General features: G+C 42.8%; 1 protein-coding gene across 1 annotated transcript in view; it reads right to left on the bottom strand.

The window, feature by feature from the left end:
- Positions 1–263: 263 nt before the first annotated feature.
- Positions 264–19,912, bottom strand: part of LOC144817815 (endonuclease domain-containing 1 protein-like) — a 40,592-nt gene continuing 20,943 nt past the window's right edge. Inside the window, exons 2-3 of the mRNA XM_078674646.1 lie at positions 5,357–5,669; positions 264–4,777 (exon numbers count right to left, since the gene is read on the bottom strand). Of these exons, the coding sequence (XP_078530772.1) occupies positions 4,241–4,777; positions 5,357–5,644 (825 nt within the window). The 5' untranslated portion in view covers positions 5,645–5,669 and the 3' untranslated portion in view covers positions 264–4,240. The remainder of the gene's footprint in view (positions 4,778–5,356; positions 5,670–19,912) is intronic.

Here is a 19,912-nt window from a genome sequence, read left to right as displayed (position 1 = left end):
CCTCAAAAATTGACAGGCTTTAAACTATAAATATTTCCACTGTTAGAACTGGGGGTCCCTAGTTGGCAATGGTTTGCACCTTTGTCCAAATAGGGACCCTTGTTTCTAGTCAGGGTAAGGGGGCTTCACTCCTAAAATAACCCCAGCTCAACCCTGTGGTAGCTTGGCACGAGCAGGACTGCTTATCTCAAAAGCAGTGTGTGAAGCATTTGTGAACACATACAGTTGTACAGTGAGAACACTACAGATGGACACTACACAGGTTTTAAAAAAATAAGTATTTTTATACAGACTTAACACAAGACTGAAACAACAAAAATCCACATTACAGTATTAGGAAAATGACTTTTAAATGATAAAAATAGCTTAGTTCAAAGATGATGATAAATGCGACACGTTTCTCACAAAGTACCTTTTGATGCGTAACGCATGATGAACAAAGGTTCACTGGGAGAGCGATGCGTCAGTTCCTTGCTTTGGGGGTGGCAATGTGTCTGTTCCTCAGCGCTTGAGCAAAGTAAGCGATGCGTCTGTTCCTTACTGGAGAGGAGGTGATGCGTCGATCTGAAAGTGCGTTTCGGTTACGATGTGACAAGATTTCACCTTGATGCGATGCGACGATCTGCAGCGATGCGATAATATGGCGTCTTTGATGCGATGCAACGATGTGAAGGCGATGCGTGCACACCCGACGGCCGTGCTGCGACTCTGGAACTTCTGAGTCGCGACAGGCCCGGTGACACGCTTCTCTGGTGATGCGACCACAACCCTTGCGGTGACAACACGCTTCTCTGATGATGCAACGACAAACAGCTGCGATGGAGACACGCTTCTCCGGTGATGCGACTGCAAACTCTGCGGTGGTGACATGCTTCTCCAGTGATGCAACAGCGAACCCTGCGGCGGCGACACGCTTCTCCGGTGATGCGACGGCAACAGCTGCGGCAGTGACACGTTTCTTCTCGTTGGGTCACGCTTCCAGCTCCCAACAATACGCAGGCTTCTGCAGACAGAATTCCCAGCAAGGAAATTCAGGGGAGAGCTGGTGGTGAAGTCTTGTATCCCTGAGCTTCAGCAGGAGGCAAACACAATTCAAGCCCTTGGAGATTCTTCTTCAAAACGATGAAAGTTCAATAAAAGTTTCTACTCATTTCCTTGGCAAATAAGTAACCACTGCAGGCCAACCCCAGAAAACGGCACACTGGCACAGGGGCAGTCAACTCCTTCAGTTTCTTTTGGTTCCTCTCCTTGGCAAAGGTTTGTCTTGATTCCCAAAAGAGATCTAAAGTCTTAGGGTCTGGGCCCAAATATTTATACTACTAATTTGTTTGTTCTCTGAAGGCAGAGAGTGCCACGCCTAAACCAGTTCATTCCTCATTGGTGCAGCTTCCTGGCATGAGGTAGAGTCAGCATTGTTGAAAGCAGTCCTGGCCTAGGTAGCTGAAAGGAAATCTCCTCCCTCTACTCTCTATTCTATGAGGGCCCTGGGGAATGAAAGGAAATCCTCGCCCCCCACTCTCTATTCAGCCAAGGTCCTATTCAGCCCAGCCCTGACTCATCAGACTGCTGGATCCCAAGCCCTCCTGTCACTCACAAACCAGACATGCAATACACAACCTAGCAGAGGCAGGCTGGATGGTTAGGTAAGAAAACACCTATTTTCTAAAAGTGGTATTTTCAAACACAGAATGTAAAAATCACCTTCTTTAAAAGATGTATTTGAACACTCTGTGTTCAGGCATACTAAATTCGATTTTCAACCTTAGTCCCTGGGTCAGTTAGGATAATAGGATGATATAATTCAACTGCCCATTCTGGCCTATGGGGACAGGTAGCCGTGCAATAGTGAAAAACAAAATTGGCTGTAATCCACTATCAGGACATGCCACACATACCAGGGCTTACTCTACCTTTTACTTACAATACACACTGCCCTTGGGCTTAAATTAGGGGTGGCTAACATGTAGAAAAGGGAAGGTTTAGGGACTGGTAAGTGGGTGCCCTTACCAAGTCCACATGGCAGTACTAGACTGCACACAGGCTCTGTAATGGCAGGCCTGAGACACACTTTACATATAATAACAGAGTGTACAACGCGCAAAAATGTGCACTAGGCTCAACTGTATGATTTTCTAGTTAAAATAATGAGAATAATGTTAACTGGATGTTGTTTTGTTTTCATTACGGCAGAAAATAAACGGCAAAAAAAAAATTCTTCGTGAAAGTATAGTGTAGGCTTTAGAAATTATTCTCTGTTTTTGCTAAAATCATGTAGGCCTTAGAAATGTTAGAAGATGTGCTTTTCCGTGATACTGTCCTTCAAATGTTTCAAATGCTTCCTTAGAGTACAGGTATTTTGTTTATTTTTGAATAAATAATTAGAGTTCTTTCCTGTTTAGGCTAGAGATCAGGATGATGAATGTAACTGTTATAATATTTTGAATACATTTGTAGATAGGTTCTTTCCATTTCCTCACAAGGAAGTTATACAATATTTATACAAAGATTGTTTAGAAAACAGTAGTAAAGTCACTGTCAGTAGATTGTCACACCATCGTAATTAACCAATAGGGAGTCTTGAGGAGAAGAGAGAATTCAACATATTAACGGAAAAAAGGAAGTAGCGAACTATAAATATTCCTGTGGGAAAGTGTTCCTCGGCTCGTTCACAAGATTGGTGACCTGTCCGTGCGTTCGTGATATGCTGAATGCTGTGCAGATTCTTGATTCTCTGGCTGAAGTATCCTGCAAATCCTAAAGACTTTACTAGAGACTTTGCACATCATTGGCTGATGGTGCTGCTTTTGCTAATCCCTAACGGCTATGGGGTTAGCTTTTCAAACTAATTTCACGCTGTGCATTAGTATTTCTGTTACGTAAGTGAACTGTGTTTTGCTGATGTTTTCTCTCCTTCTCACTCCTCTATAGCTGAGGAATCTGATGTCTTCATAAATGTTCTGTTATGATTATTGTGAATCTGAGCTGTATTTTTGAGACCCTAAGTAATGACATTCTAATTTGTAACTGTGTTTGACCATTCATTATTATGTAATAACAAGGAAAACTAACAGAAAATAATTTTGTTTGACTTTTTTACTGAGTTTTGAAAGTTATTTGGACATGTTTATAATGACATATGTTTAGCGTATTTTTTCATTGAAGGTCTTTGTGGAGAAATAGCATTCCATCTTTCATTATTTTGTACCTTTACCAAAGATTCATCGGAGGACCTTTGGTATTGCTAACTGAGTGATAATGACTTATGGGCCCATCATTAGAGTTATGTTTCCGATTAGTATGTATGTGGTTGGTGTGAACAAGTGACATGACAAAAAAAAAACAACGCTTCCGCTGCATCAAAATCAAGGCTGACTTGCATATGGCTAGCTCATGCCTGTGTTGCATGGTGGGCAAAAGAAGTGATGGACTGGCATGCCGCTCTAAGTAATTATCAGTAGCTGACATTCATTTAAGCATAACACCCATCCGATTCTTGTATTGCTCCATGCGATGCCCTAGATGTGATGAGTATGCCCAGATGTGAGTCCTGCAGTCACAGTGTCACTGGACGCGAGCTGCATCTTACTGACAAGACCCAAATAGTCCGACACCGGTCTGAGGTTGCGGGTGTATTGCTGCAGGGGGGACCTGGCCAGGCAGCTAGGCCTGGACTGCAATTATTGCAGCAAAACCAAAGCTGGTTTTCACGTGCTGGTTCGTATCTGAGGTGGCATGGTGGGCAAGAAATGATGGACTGTGATGCACCTTAGTAACTACCTGAGAGTGATATTGGCTCAAACATTCCACCTGTCATTTCTTTGTGTTCATCTCCAGTCATCAGGCTGCAAGGTCTGCTATGTATATCTCCTCCCTTTGTACAGGGCGTTGGCATCACACGTCTTCTCATCTGTACTGGGCTTTGGCGTCATAGCTCATATCATCATCACGCCACTGACTAGCATATGATAAAGATCACATGGCAGCCACTGTGTCACTGTCCTACTCAGGTCAGTGGTTTCCTTTAGGGTGGTTTTGGTCATTGAGTGATTAGAACCTGCTTTGTTAGGATTAATGTGATCTATAAACAGGCATTCATTTATTGATCTGACAGATACATTATAGTTTGCAAAAGAGCAAAGGGTGCCAAGAATAGCAAGGAATGCAATGTCAACTCTGAAGTTACAAATCTACTAACTAGGGGGGCAGGACCATCAGCATCCCAGAGGCAGGAGTCAGAGTCTTAAATGTTTCTGGGGCAATCATCGTGGAAGAGACGGACACTTGATCCTGTTGAGCGGCTGATCTGTGTCTCAAGGTTTTCTATAGTGATGGGGTCTACTTTATTTAGACTACTGTTCTCAGCAATGACAGCCCAGGATTTCACCCTACCATCTGCCAAAGTGCAACAGGCAGCAGCCCAGATATAGCCAGGCACATTGACTCTATTGGCTATGACGTTGTTTCCAGGGATCGCCCCGACAATGGCGTATGTTCTGGTGCAGCCTGTAGATAGCTTTCTTATTTCATTCTCTTCATATTCTTTCCATGCCCCCTGGTTGAGTACTCTGTTCTGTGGCACAACATTGGTCAAGGTGAAGGTGGCCTTCGAGTCGAACGTGTTGTTATGGTGCAGGCTCGGGTTCAGGTGCCCTCGGTCATACGTGTTTGAGGCAGATTTGTAGTCCTCATCTACAGCCTGGCTTTCTAGAAGCAATGTTTTTGGAATTTTTGTAAATCGCTCCTGTCTCATTGTCTCAGTGTATGATTGGCCCACCAGCTGTAAAATAGAAAAGTTAGAAAAGATGTTAGGGAACCTCTGTATTCTATATTTAGCTTTCATCAGCTACCAATTTTTCTTCCTAAAGAGGAAACATTCTTTTGAAACGTTGAGTACTGGTCTAGACAGAGGCAGGATTGAGACTAACAATATGGTGGCAAAGGCGTCAATCAGGGATTTCGCTGGGCGCTGTCCTTGTTTCTTTTACTATAAGGTCTTTGCGTTCCCCAATTCTTCTAAGTTAGATGGGTAAGGATGGACAACCCCATGATTTCATCATGGAGGGGTCAAAAACTTATGATATCAGTATGTGATGAATTGACAAACAAGGAACTGCAGCTCAGTACAAAGAAGGAAGATCTGCCTGGGCTTCCACCCAGGCTGGATGAAGCTGGTCACAGCCAGATAGATTTGATGCACTGGGCATTTATAGACTACAAGGGACCTTCAAGCGCATGACTGTGCACAGGACTCTTAAAATGGGGCAGCTACAAGGGCACTAGGATGACCCTTCGTTTATTCAGGCCAAACCATGAAGATTCATCAGATGCCATAATGTGGCGGTAGAAAGGTCCTCACCTGGGGTTCTATCATCCATTTAGTTCTGACACTCTTTTTGGCTTCGTAGATATACGCAGAATATGTTGCAATGCGGTTGCTTTGGTCGTACACTGTGGCAAACCGATACTGATTTCCAAACCGTTGGCATATCCAGGCTCTATTGGTTGGTATAATGCCAGCTGGCTCTGTGTCTCTGTAGAAGAAACCAGAACAATATCTCTTTGTAAATACATTCCCGAGTAAAACTTTAGCATCCGCCAGAGCGTAGCAGCTCAGGGCTAGCGGAAGCAGTGCGATGTGGAACATGATGAAACCGGTGACAATCGTCTCCCTGAAAGAAAAAAGAACAAGTGTCAGCTCATCAGTTAAAAAATGTCAATATAATCTTGATTTATAGTTTTTCCCTAGTGGCTATACCCAGAGCTGCCATTAAGGCTAAGTGCTATTGTTGCGAACCCCAATAAAACAAGACACAAACATAGAGAAAGTATGAAGCCTTTATTTTTCACACTGACCCAGAAACCAAGAGCACCCTCCCAGTTTCACGTCAAGTGAACTGGAGCATCAGTCCTTACATGTGGATGCCCAGAGAGCATCATGGAATATCTTTCTAGAACATTCCTCTGCCTACTGCAAATTTAATGTGATAAGATCATGGCTTTATCGTGGTCTTTAAACATATAGGAGCAGATGTTCAAGAAACTGAGGCATCTTGATTGATGTGTCAGTTTCCCTGCGCCTCCATGTGAAACCCTTGTGCCACCACGGATGTGCCGTATTTACAATACGGTGCACCATGATGCAAGGATCGACAAATGCGTCAGAAATTCTGACGCATCTGTTGCCGCAAAAGTCATGCATTGCTGGAGATGTGTTGCAAGCACAACGCAACTCTAGCAATGCATGGGGAGGCCTATTCCCAATACGCTGTGTCACTCCTTACACCTGCTTCAAGCGTAGGGTTTTGACGCAGTGGCGTCCTAGAAGTGGCGCAGTGAAATCTTGTAGATTTCACGGGGTCACTTCTACGAGCCTTTTTTGCGTGGTAACGCCCACCCTGCATACATTATACCTGATGAAGGTATAATGTGATACAGGGCATTACAACGTAACACATCTCCCTAGATGCGTAACATTGTAAATGGGCCGCAACATGGCGGATTGTTTATGCCGCCACTGCGTCACAAAAAGTGACACAATGGGGAACGACGATGCAAAATTGTCGCAGGAGGCTTGCAAATCTGCCCCATAGTTTGGAAAGTATTGAGGGAATACAACACCCAAAGAAGGATATAAGGGAAGGATAGGTTCCGGAGAACAATATGGCATACTAAAAAGGTAAAAACAAGCAAATGTATTTGAATCTCTCTAATTTTGTTTGCTTTTATATAAACTATACTCTGATTGGACAAATCATTCATAGCAAGGACACTTTATGACAGTACAGGCACAGACTGAGGAATGGCATCAACCACCATTGCACAGTAAATTCTATTCATGTTCCACTATCTCTCTTTGACTTTGACCACATTTTAACTTACTTGTTTTACGACCGAGGCGCTTGGACCTAAGACATACCATTCAACACGTTTCATATACCGAACCTGCACTCTGCCACCAACTTTTAATTTCCAAACCATGACCCTGTTGCCATTGTCATGCCAATTATTTATTATCCATTTTTTAGCTAGTACATTTCAAGACGATGCCTTATACATTTGAGTCATATTCATTTTTCTGACAGGCCATATTTTTATCCCAATCGGTCAATAAGTTTAGATCAGAATTTGGAATGGGGAATCCAGGTTGCTTAGTGTAAATTGTTGTAGTAAGACCAAAGAAGAGATCATTCAAAGCAATAACAACCCGCCAAACACATTTTGTATATCACTCCATTAATCCACCCAACTAGACCACTGACCTCCGAGTGGTAAACTTAAATTCTCTTTCCTTTTTATGCACAATTCCCCAAAAAATTACAACATCTATGAGTAATGCTCTGCCTGTGCATTGTTATTTTCTAAGACATGCTTGTTTTTAAGACATTGTAGCTATCCTTAATTTTAAACTTTGCAAATTGTGACTTTCCGACCTTAAGAAAAGGAGCGACGTTGACATTCACCCAGGGTTGCACACTACATATTTCTCAATTAAAAATATTATTCAAAAGAGATGCCCAACGAGAATGAACATATATATGCAAGGGCTGTCATTTGTAGTACATTCACGACTTCCCCTGTAAAATAACATTGTACAAGGAGAGATACTGTGCTCTTTTGTCCTGCTTTCGATTATCATATGTTACCCTTCCTTCACCTCCTCCCAAAAAAACGAAGAAATACCAATTACAGAACCATTGGTATTCCCCATACCCCCTCTCGTTCCCAGCATGGCAAAGACATTTTGACATTGTCTCTGAGACCCTAGCTACTGACTAAATATTATACAAGTGAAAATATATTTTCTTAGGGCGAAAGGGAGAGACTCATAGTTCTAAACATGAAAGAGATATATGCATAGCTGCATTTTAAAGCCAACATACCTCTGGGCAGAATATCCACTACCTGTTGTGGGGTGTGTGGAAGGGTAGAGAAGGAGCAGGCCTAAATGAGCACTTCTCAGGTTCATCGGGCCTTACCTTGGACCTGGTGGGATCGCAGGGGGAGGCCAGTGGAGTGGTGGCATGTTTGGGCTAGGGCCCGGGGGCAACACAAACTGCTGTTTGTTGTGAGGGAGCCCACTGCCTTTTGGCCTGCTTGGCCCCATACTGCATCGGGCAGGCCGGGGCTGATCCATGGGTCCCTGCTGGGGCAGGTGTTCTGCCCTTGCTCGTATCCGCGTGTCCTGGGGAGTGACGGGCCCTGGACGTGCACCTTAACTTAGGAGTTTTAACTTGTTGGCACCAGAATTGTGGGCCCTACGTGTCTGCTGGAGCGGGGCCCTGTACTCTGCCATGCTGCTATCTCTGGATGGTCTCCCCTCTGCTGCCCCCTTGTGGCATATCACTGTCTCTGCTGCACGGTGGCGGGCCCAGCTATGGTTGTCATATCAATGGCTAACTAACCCTAAACTGAGCTGTGGCCTTAGCAGATCCAAAAATCAACGTGGCAGGATATCTTGTATTGTGGAGCTTGGGTCTCACTTAGCTGAACACTACATCATCTGTCCGGGCTGCTCCACTAAACAAAATGCCTTTCTTCTTCCTGAACTCTGGGTATAATGCCATACATTTCAGTAGTGTGTGTGTTTCCAACCCCCTTTACTGAAGTACCCTGCAAATGGTGTGGCTGGTGGAGACACATGCTGACTGGCCTGCCACCTTCTGCACCATGCCTGGATCCTGTAGCTGTGGTCTTTAGCATTGGCACGTATAATTGGCCCAGTAGTGATATACACCTATATATTACTGTGTAGCAGAAGACCAAGGGGAATACTGCTGAGAGCAGTCCGTGGCTTGCACCACTTATTGCCCCCTTGCCCTGTGGTGTGAACCTTTTTACTGCTCTCTCATGACTCCTGGTACATAACCAGTCAGGTACTGCCCTGCTCGAGTGGGGGGGTCTGCTGCAACAGACAAAGGGTTTGTAACTCCCACAGCTCCTCCAACTGTGGTAAAACTGATTCCAAGCAACCCAACTCGTGTTCGAATCCCGCAAAGATGTCGCATTTAAAACTGAAGAGACTGGCTGTGCATGTTGGAAATCTCTTCATTGACTTTAAAACTCATGGCTTACTGCTCTAGATGAGCGCTAGCCTCCAACACATACAGCCTGATTCATCATTCACCCGTTTTGCGAGCCCCTAATAGCGATTCATAGCGAATCGCTATTAAGGACTCGCAAAACGGTATTCATGTAGGAATTGCTAAATAAATAGCGATTCCTACACATTCCTTATTTGCGAGTAGCAAATTGCTAATCGCAAATAAGGAATAACTCCCCATTCATTCCTATGGGCCAAAAGGCCCATAGGAATGAATGGGGAGTATTCCTTATTTGCGATTAGCAATTTGCTACTCGCAAATAAGATAGCGATTTAAAGGGTGCCAGGGGTGTCCAAAGGACACCCTGTAGCACCCCTTAAATGCACATTTGAACAGGTTTTGCGCACACACATGTCCAGAGGACATGTGTGTGTGTAACATGCAAAAGAAAAAAATGCACTAAAGTGCTTTTTACACTATTTTCGCAATTTACCACCAAGTCAGACTTGGTGGTAAATTGCGACCAAATATTGCGATTTCACAATTTCTAATTGGTTGATGAATTGCATTTAAGGAATCTCTATTAGAGATTCCTTAAATCCAATTCCTCGCAAATATGCGATTTCGGTAATAGAGATTTTTGCATTTGGGATGATGAATCCCAAATGCAAAAATCGCACTCGCAAAGGGCCAGATTCTCAGAATCTGGCCCTTTGCGACCGCAAATCAGCTTGATGAATCAGGCTGTCAGATTCTAAAATTGATCATTTGACCGGCTATCTTGATAGGCTGGAGGCTCGCCTTACTGAGCAGGAGATACGAACAACTGATGCAGAGCAGCACCTTTCCTCACTGCAGGCGGATCAGGTGACCTAAAAATCTAATGATCAAAAACGTTGCGCTGAGTTACTAATTGTAGCTTCAAAGAAAGAGGATTTGAAGGCCTGCTCTAGACAGAATAACTTGCGCCTGGTGGGTATCCCTGAATTTACCAACACCGGGAAGATGGAATTGTTATGTGAACTGTTTGGTGCCGACTCCTTCTCCAAATGGTTGATTGTGGAGCAAGCACATCGCTCTCTGGGACAGCGTCCTATACCTGGTGCGCCTCCGAGCTGTTCTGTAGTTCCTATAAATCCATGTAGGATCCAGACTGATTCCAGACACCCCCACAGGATATGCTTGTCTATAGACCAGCTATCTCATTATGCAAATATGAGCCCCTTTTACCAAGGAGCGAATAGTTCCTGGCAACTATTGAACAAGACAAGGATCATGGAAACAGTACAGTACTTTTCTCTCAGTCACTAGTGCTCACTCTGTCTCAGAGAGATATACAGAATAAACGGTGGGGATGTTGTCAATAAGAATTTTTTGAACTAGCGTAATTCTAGTATAAAAGACGTATGCTGCAACAATCACTAGACAAACACATGTATATGGTATGAGCACCAACAGAGTAAAGAAAAGGTAGAATTCTACCATAGTGCTAAAGCAATGAATATATGCAGGCATATAGATACATAACAATGAAATATGTACTCCTATGATGCAAACCCTAACTAGATGTACCTAAGTGTGCCTAGCATGTATGTATGTGTATAGCCAAGAATCCCCTTAGGATAGAGCCAACCCGATTACTTGATGTGGGAGAGCGAATGACCCCGTCTTGGTCTCAAGATGGACACCCCTCATGGGATGTGGGACCACTGCATACTGGAGTGACTGCATGCATGGACCTCAGCGTCTCTTGTCAGCGTGTCAGCATAGAAGCGTTTTCTCCTCTGTTTGCCCAGTGCAGATGTGGTGCTTATGTACTCAAAAGGTACCCTCAGGCTTTCTACCTAGAAGTGTGCTAGGGGCATGTCGGCCAATTATGACGATATTGGTGAACCTTATGCGTAGTTATTATGCAGAAGAGGGTAGTCCTGCTGTTATACTGAGAATCCTCATGCATAATAAATGAGGCTTGATTTTGGAGAAAATCACACAACATTTATTCAGCACCTAACGAGGTAAAAGGTCAGCGTCTGACCCATTATATAGAACAATGGTAGGACAAATGTAGGTAAAGGGTCTTGTAACTACCTAGGCCTATATTGAGGTATATTGGGGTTCATAACATCCACTCCTCATTCGACTGGACAACATAGTACTAAATGCTAAAATATGCCTGTGTAAAAGGATAAAAACATTTCGAAAATATAAGTTAAAAAACATCTAAAAACATAGTATGTGTTAAAAAATGATGTAGCTGTAAAAAAGCTCTATAAGTAAAAAAAATCAATATAGTGTTAAACCAACTGAGCAACCTGAAAGCCATAGTCCCAGTGATAGCAGAAGAGGAAAAATTAAAGAAAAAAGAATGTTTTCGAATTCCAGGTTTAGTTGTTTTTGAAAAAAAGGCTGTATTGTTACCAGCATACGGAGAGCCAAATGTTCATGTGTCATGTGTGGGAGATGCAACATTACTGTTGCTTGCCTGCGCAGACGACGGTCCCTGTAACACCTCTTGGATCAGGTCAATGGAGCAAAGGTGATCTTCTCCAGTTCCCACAGCTTTTGCTGAGGGATTATTTGATGCATGTAAGCCTGGCACAGAGCGGATATCCATACTAACAAGAGCTGAAGCATCCTGTGGAGGCTCTAAGAATGCCGACATAAGTATTGGAATACGCTGAGGACATTGTACAACTTGGGCCTTTTTTATCGGATCCAGAAGTACATCAATGTCCGGAAGCATAACCGATGGAAGTGTAAGATAGATGTCCAACATGCATTTGTATCAGCAGAATAAGCAGCGGAGTACAGGCAAGACGCAGTCGACAACAGAAACCAATGCTCGCTTAGCTCCCGAAGCCGAGGTGTGCCCAGATGGAGTGCCATGAGTTCAGGGCAACGTTGCTCCAAGAGCTCTTTTTCCATCTCCTTTGGATCAAGGATGTCCATTGTGTAGCAGGAAAATTAAAACAGTGATACCCACAACAAGTAGCAAGAACAGTGGAAACCCTCCAAAAGCGCTTCCCAATACGGAGTGTATCAAATATGGAATACCTCTGAAAATCGTCTGAAAGGTGCTTAACAGCCCAGAACCTATGTTCTTAAATAGGTATACTACCCCACTCGTATCAGACATGTTAAAGTACGATGTACCATTTCCCCGAAATGGAGCGGGAAGTTAGTTCCGACAAGGGCCTGTGCCTCAGCCGAAGACCTTGCAACCTAGAGATCAATAGTCTCTCGATCTGAGGTTAAGGCCACCTCCTTCTGTAAAAGTATGGCTTTCAGGCTGCATAGAGAATCAGACCACCTTCCTGTCTGTGTGGGTCAGTGGAAACAATACGTGCATACAACAAGTAACCCTGGAACTTACTGTGACCTGATATGTGATGCCTGGCAGCATCCAGCAATAACCTTGATCATTCAACATCAAATTTGAAGACCGGATGAATCACGGTAGCTTGCGACCCTTTCAAGTGGCTAGAAAGGTTTGCAACTGAAACATTGCAAGCTCCGTGAAGCATAATATCCTGAAAAATTAGAGACCCACTTAAATTCTCACAGTCTGAACCACTGAGAAAGACTTCAGTGTCCCCATTTCTGCATCTAAATCTGTAAGGTAACTCCCAAGATTCATGGATGTATTCCTCACCCAACGCTTCATATCTGCCTACCTGATGGTACGGTAGACAATATTGAAATTGGAATGTTGTCACTGGCAATGCTATATGGCCATGGATTAACCATTCTGTGGAAGGTGACTCAGCCACAGTGAAAGATAATTGGTCTGATTTTTCAATGTGCAATATGGCATACTTTGCATCTCTTTGTGCCATTGTAGTCTGCCTTTTCTTTAAATTATAAGCAGAAATCAGAGACATACTGTTAATATATCCCCACGGCACATGACCGGCGCGCAATGATTGTAGCGTCCATCTTAATAACAAGATGGATCGCAATTGAGATTGCCCATGTTGAAGAATGGACAGGTCCAGTTCTATTATATCTATTGCAGGAGAACTTACCGTCCCGCATATGTCCTTCCACAATTGCAGATGCGGCGCTGTATTGCGGTTTACTTCCTACAGCAGGTTGAGCAGAACCGTAAGCGTAAATGATGTATTCATCTAGAGGCATTATTTCATTTGGGAGAGAATATTCTTGTTCGTACTCCAGGAATGCTTGTGTTTTTAATGTAGAGTCAAACTTGTAGTCTACATCTTTTGCAGTGAGATAATTAGCCCAATGTATCCATCTTGAATGCAGTGCTTTTGCTTTTGGAACACTTGCTTTTGTAACAGCCTCTAAGGTTGTTACTGTAGTCCCGACAATTATTCGTTTCCCCTGAGCTAGTGCCCTTTCTCTCACTACTTTACAAAAAGAAAAACCCACACTTCACGGTATTTCAAGAAGTCTTATTCTAAATGAAATGATAAACAAAACCTAATATGTTTACCTCGGCTATTAATTGCGCCTTTTATTTATACTTTTTTTGGAAAGAAAAATACTATTTTTAGAAAGAGAAGACAATTGTTCTTCACATACATGGCCAAACAATCTTGTTGCCTTTGTTATACAAAAACATAAATCAAACATACACGAAAAGTGAAAACATAAAATAATTACAAGTCATTACATTCAAACAGAAAAAGGTGAAAAGATGTCAAATTATTTCAAATAACATCATCAAAATATTCAAGAATAAATACAATTCATTCCTAGATTCTAAAATGTCATCAATAAGTGTAAATACTTAATATGGGAATAAATGCCAAAAAGCGTTTTCAAAGAATAGGACTTAATCCCCTTTGCCGACGCATTTCGAGTGTGGGTTCCTTGCCCCCAAACTCTCATCAGGGCCAGATAAATCCTTTTCCCAACCTTTATCCTAATATTAAAAGACAAAACACATTGTACAAGCTCGTTAAAACCACTTCCCTCAGCCTACCCAGATTCTGTGTTTTGTACGTTCTTAGCAAAAAAGTGCCGTACCTCAAAGGTGTTGAGGTGAAGGTCACTCTCCCAACTTGTAAATAAAGCTGTGTGCACGCCTCTGGAACAAGAAGTGTTTTTTGTTTGTTAGCTAAGAGAATTCCACGTTTGTGTCTGTTTTAATATTGACAAATAACGGGACATTCATACCTATAGCTGAGTCTCACAAAAACCGGCTACGTGGGCTGTTCCTCGGGAGCACTCGTGTTTTCAAGTCTCCTTCTTTCTGCAAAAGAGTAACCAAGCCGCCCTATTATGGCTATTTTTACATGTTTACTGGTTAATGAACATTTGTTTCAAGAGTCCGCAGCCGCACTACTCACTGTGAACTTCTTCGCATTAGTCACGGTGTCTCGCACAGTCGGGGCTTCCGCTGCCCGATCACTATCGCTACGAATCTGCAATGTGAATTAAACCCATTAGGGCAACTCCGCCGATAGCAAGGAATCTGAGCGTTCGAATCCGTAACAAGGGATCGACGCTTACCTCTATCTTTTTCTGAAGCTCCTCTCAGCGCACTCCTTGATTTGGTTCACCAGTCTTGGTCAAACAGGCAGCCGCCTGCTAGTTATTTCAAACTTTCTTGACCAATCCAAATCAAGTCTTTTGATGAAACCCAGATAGTGCATTCTGGGGGTTGTAGTGAAACTAGGCAACTCGTAATGACGTAGCCTTAGAGTTTATTCAATTCACTCATAGAGTTGAGTCCTTTATTGATGCTGTTAAATCTCATTATTAGATACGCTTCCTTGCGCAGCAGAGCTTGTTCCACATTGGGTGATCTGTGTTTGGGATCTATACTCGCCAGCACAGTCCATGTAAACTCAGTTTCATTATGATTTAAAGCCACAAAATGGTCGACCATTGCTGCATTGGGTACTCTTTTCTTTAATCTCGACCGATGTTGTGAAATTCGAATGTTCACCTGCTGGCATGTTTTGCCAATGTATATTTTATTGCATGCACACAGCACTGCATAGATAACATTCTTACTTTTGCAATTAGTATGCATATCGTGCCTCCATTTAATGCCATTATGGCTGAATTAATTTCCCTCTACAGCACTGTTGCAGGCTACACACATACCACATTTGTGGTGTCCAGTGATGGGTTTAAGTTTCCACCTCGATATAAGATCACTCTTAGGATTTGGAACATGACTGTCTGCCCGGATGATTTGCTGACCAATGCTGGGATTTTTCTTCATAGCGAAAATTGGTCTTTGCAAAGGGTACTCAAGTCCCTCTAGCAAATGCCAATTTCACAAGATAATCTGCCTGAACTTGTTAGTGTGGACCCCATAGGTGGTCACACAGACCAGTTTGTTTAGCTCCCTTTTTGGTTTAATTTTTAACAGTTCCTCTCTAGGAGTGAATCTCGCTCTTTTCTTTGAGTGCTTCAAAAGCTCTTTGGGATATCCTCTCATGTCCATTTCTTCACAGAATGAATTTGCATGTGTGTCAAAGTCTTTTATTTCTGAACAGTTTCTTCTTATTCTCAGTAACTGCCCGTAAGGGAGATTTTGTTTCAGACACTGGGGGTGCGCACTTTTATAGTGTAATATAGTATTTTTGTCTGTATCCTTTTTGAATAGAGATGTTGTGAACCTCTCTCCTTCGATGCCAACTGCCACATCTAAGAAAGTCATTCTATTTTTGCTTGAATCAATTGAAAATTTAATGTCTGGATGTCTTGCGTTCAACCAGCCAAAAAAGTTAGTGAGTTCCACCTGGCTCCCCTGCCACAGGAGCCAGATGTCATCTATGTATCGTAGCCATTGTTTTATATTGTCACTGTATGGATTGTTTCTGTAAATGAATCTCTCCTCATACTGGGCCATGTACAATACCGCCATCTCCGGCGCATATGGACAGCCCATGGCCGTACCTTTGACTTGAATAAAAAACTCATTTTCGAATTTAAAATAATTGCACCTCAAAGAGATTTCGGCCAATGATATGATGAAAGCAGTGGGGACCCTATGAGGTCTCTCCCGTTGCTCCAGATATAGTTCCATAACTTGCAGGGCTTCATCCTGTGGGATCTGTGTATACAGCGAGTTGACATCCAGCGTGGCCATCAATTGAGTTTCCACGTCAAATGTCATCTCTTGCATCTTGTTGATGAAATCAATCGTATCACTCAAGTATGACTTTACTTGTGACAGAAAAGGTTTCAAAAAGAAATCTATATATTTGGAAACTGGTTCCAATGCTGAATCACATCCGGAGACGATCGGTCTTCCAGGTGGTGTTTGATCATTTTTGCGAATTTTTGGCAAAAAATATAGAACTGGCGTTCTTGGTAATTTTTTGTTTAAAAACTCAAACTCTTTGGGACCCAGAAATCCCTCTTCCAATCCTTCTTTAGTAATTTTAGCGATTTTATCTTGAATTTCATACACTGGGTCATCTTTGACTGGTCTATACCATTCCCTGTTGTCCACATGTGACCTACCTTCTGATAGGTACATGGGTCGTGGCCAGATTACCACTGCACCCCCCTTATCCGCCTGCTTAATTATAATTGAGGTGTCTGCCTTGAGATCCCGGATGGCCGTCATTTGGCCCTTACTGATGTTGTGGTGAATAAAGCTTTTACTTTTCTCTAATTTTGTCAGTGACGAGAGCACCGCCTGTTCAAAGGCATAAATCTGTTTTGGTATATTGGTTGTAGGCAAGAATTTAGATTTGACCCTCAGTCCAGTGGTTTCACTGCTTAGAGTAGGTTCGGCACCGGCGAAGAAGGTTTTCAATCTAATTTTGCGGCAAAAATCAATTGCTTCCAACTTAAGTTTGGTGAAGTCAGTTCTTCTATTAGGGACAAATTTTAATCCCAAACTTAAAATCGTTTTTTCATCTGTAGTTAGTGTTTTGTTCGAGAGATTTACAATTGTAGAAGTGTCTAATTTTTGTAGTATCTGTTTCTCGTGCGCATCTCCCATGGCTGTTTGAAACGGACCGTTTGCTGACCTCCCTTCCCTAAAAAAGGCTGGTTGGAACCCTTTTTATTCAGACCACCCTGTCTAGACTCAGGTGAAGACCCCGATGACGAGGTAGATGAAAAGGTAGTGAACCTTGTTCTTGATCTTCCCTGGTAAGAATTTAAGGCCCTTCTTGAATCGGCCGTTGTGTAGTAGTCCTCTTTTAAGAACGGATACACTTGGTCTAGTTTAAATGACTTCGAATCCCTCTCAAACTGGGAAGTTTTTGTATTGATGGTAATGTATTTAAAGGTTTGTATTTCTTTTTCAATTTTCTCTAGTAGAGTTTTGGCCCCTATTTCTGTCTTATTGTCAGCTATTGCCTTTTTAAATCTGCAATCTCTTGTTCTTCCTGACTACATAGGCGTTGGGCCGTCTCTATGGTGTGAACCATAAGGTCTCTACTACATTTTGTATTTATATAACTAAAGCCTTTTTTATATTCAGGGTCCTCGACAAAAATTACAGGGATATTTTTAACTTGTAGACCCCACGGTATGGTGCCTGCCTGGAGGTGCTGCAGAAGGAAATACCCATGTAATTCAGTTCTTATATGTTTCTTTTGGAGGCGAGTTAATTTATCTGCCTCATTTTGATGTTTCGCTGAGGTGCTAAGTGAAAGACCTGAGAAGGGATTGGAAGCACTTGGTCTAGTTTAAATGACTTCGAATCCTTCTCAAACTGGGAAGTTTTTGTATTGATGGTAATGTCTTTAAAGGTTTGTATTTCTTTTTCAATTTTCTCTAGTAGAGTTTTGGCCTCTATTTCTGTCTTATTGTCAGCTATTGCCTTTATTAAATCTGCAATCTCTTATTCTTCCTGACTACATAGGCGTTGAGCCGTCTCTATGGTGTGAACCATAAGGTCTCTACTACATTTTGTATTTATATAACTGAAGCCTTTTTTATATTCAGGGTCCTCGACAAAAATTACAGGGATATTTTTAACTTGTAGACCCCACGGTATGGTGCCTGCCTGGAGGTGCTGCAGAAGGAAATACCCATGTAATTCAGTTCTGACGGGCCTTCCCTCTTGGTGTTTCTCGGTGAACCCTGAAAGGACCGAGTGGAATGTGTATCATTATCCCGATACCTTTTAATTTTTTTTATGTTATCACTGTTTCTAAGATTATACCTCCTATCAGAGGGCTCCTGTTGAGGAGACTTACCCCTTGATTGTGATGCATTCTGCTTATTTTCTACTGTTTATTATTCCATTTCTTCTTAGAAGAATCAGTTGTTTGCTTAGCCTTATCCTTTTCAGGATTACCCATTACTTCTGGTTTCATAGGGCTTGCTCCCAAATTATCTCTAACTAATTCAGCGTATGTATCCTTGATATTTTTGGATAAATCCCACTCCTGTTATGCAGGCTTCCATGAAACGAAAGCTCTGCTCAGTGACTACAATGAACCTTATGCCATGTTATACCCAGCTCGTCTCCAAAGTAAACGGAATGCTAAAGTGACTGTATTCATGTAACCGAATGAGGCCCCTTCGAAGCATCAAGAGTGCCCTTGGGGTGCATACCCAACATCGTCGCAACACCCAGATCTCTATGCCCTGCAGTGGCACTGGACTCTCAGACACCACAGGTCCTGATATCTGATCTTCTGGGGTTCTCTCGTCTTTTTCTGCTCTTGGCTAAGCGAATGGCATCCAATGGGCTCCAACTCGCAATACTACATGTAACGTTGTTTGGCTTTGAAACATTTGTTGTTATAAAACTGTTTAAATATAGATACCTACCACCTCCACTTGTATGTCAGCGGGTGACATGCCTCGCCCCCTGGGTCCGCTGATACAAATATGTTCATTTATGGTGATCAGACCTCCCTGTTTGGTGCTTGAGAGGGGTGGTTGGCTACACTGATTTTACCCCAGTGCATTGTACATTCAATCTTTTAATATTATCAACCGGTTTCTGTGTATTGCTATCCCTTTACGAATGGCACCTGTTTCTATTCCTAGGGTTTTCACCAATAAGGGGGAGTGATTAGTGTGGGCGGGGGGAGGATAGAGAGGGTTGTGTTTAATGTTATGTCTCCTTTATTGTTCACTGAAATTGCGGCTGATCTCCTACTGCTGGTGGGATCTTTGGGTGCTTGCTTAGATGTGACTGGCCCTTTCTTTTCTCCTTGCTTCACACCTGTACATGTCACAGCATACCAGTATGACGACTAATATTAACTTCATATCTTGGAATATGCAAGGCCTGAGCAGCCCTTGGAAAAAGAGGAAGATACTAGCCTATTTCAATTGTCATAATAGCCGTATCTCATTTTTGCAAGAGACGCACCTCAAACCTCTTGCTGAGGTGCCTTTTACTAATAACTGGGTCTCCCATAGGACTTTTGCCAACTATTCCCCACGGCCCCTCGCGGCGGGATGCCTGACTTTCACCTTGTGGATACCCTGCTATCTCACAGGGGAATACCAGGAAGGGTTCCCTAAGCAAGCGCCGGGAAACCCACTGTGGGTAGCTGTGCGCTATATAAGCTCAACTACATTTACATTTACATTTACATTCCTCTTACACAAGGAGGGTGGCCCAGCTGGTTAAGAAAGGACTTCCTGTCCACCTGCTGGCAGAGATATTCGACTCTCAGGGCAGGTTTGCTCTACTGCAGCTATTCATGCATGGGAAACATTTCAACATCAATAACACCTATAGGCAAAATATTAGTGACCCAGAATTTGTCTGGGCCATCTGGACGCACTGTTTTACTCTTTTCTCCGCTAGTGTTCTCTGGGCGGTGATTTTAGTCTTGTACTGAATGGGGATGTGGATTGCTCTAATCCAGCTTCCGATCCCACCGTGCTGCGGGCACTTTATTGCGCGACCTTAAGAGTATTAATGATGATTTCCTTTATATCTGGTGAGTCCAACAGCCAGC

Source organism: Lissotriton helveticus, chromosome 2_1 (assembly GCF_964261635.1).
Source record: "Lissotriton helveticus chromosome 2_1, aLisHel1.1, whole genome shotgun sequence".
Lineage (NCBI taxonomy): Eukaryota > Metazoa > Chordata > Amphibia > Caudata > Salamandridae > Lissotriton > Lissotriton helveticus.
The sequence above is the reverse complement of the archived record's forward strand: the minus strand, read 5'-3'. Positions and strand labels throughout refer to the sequence as shown.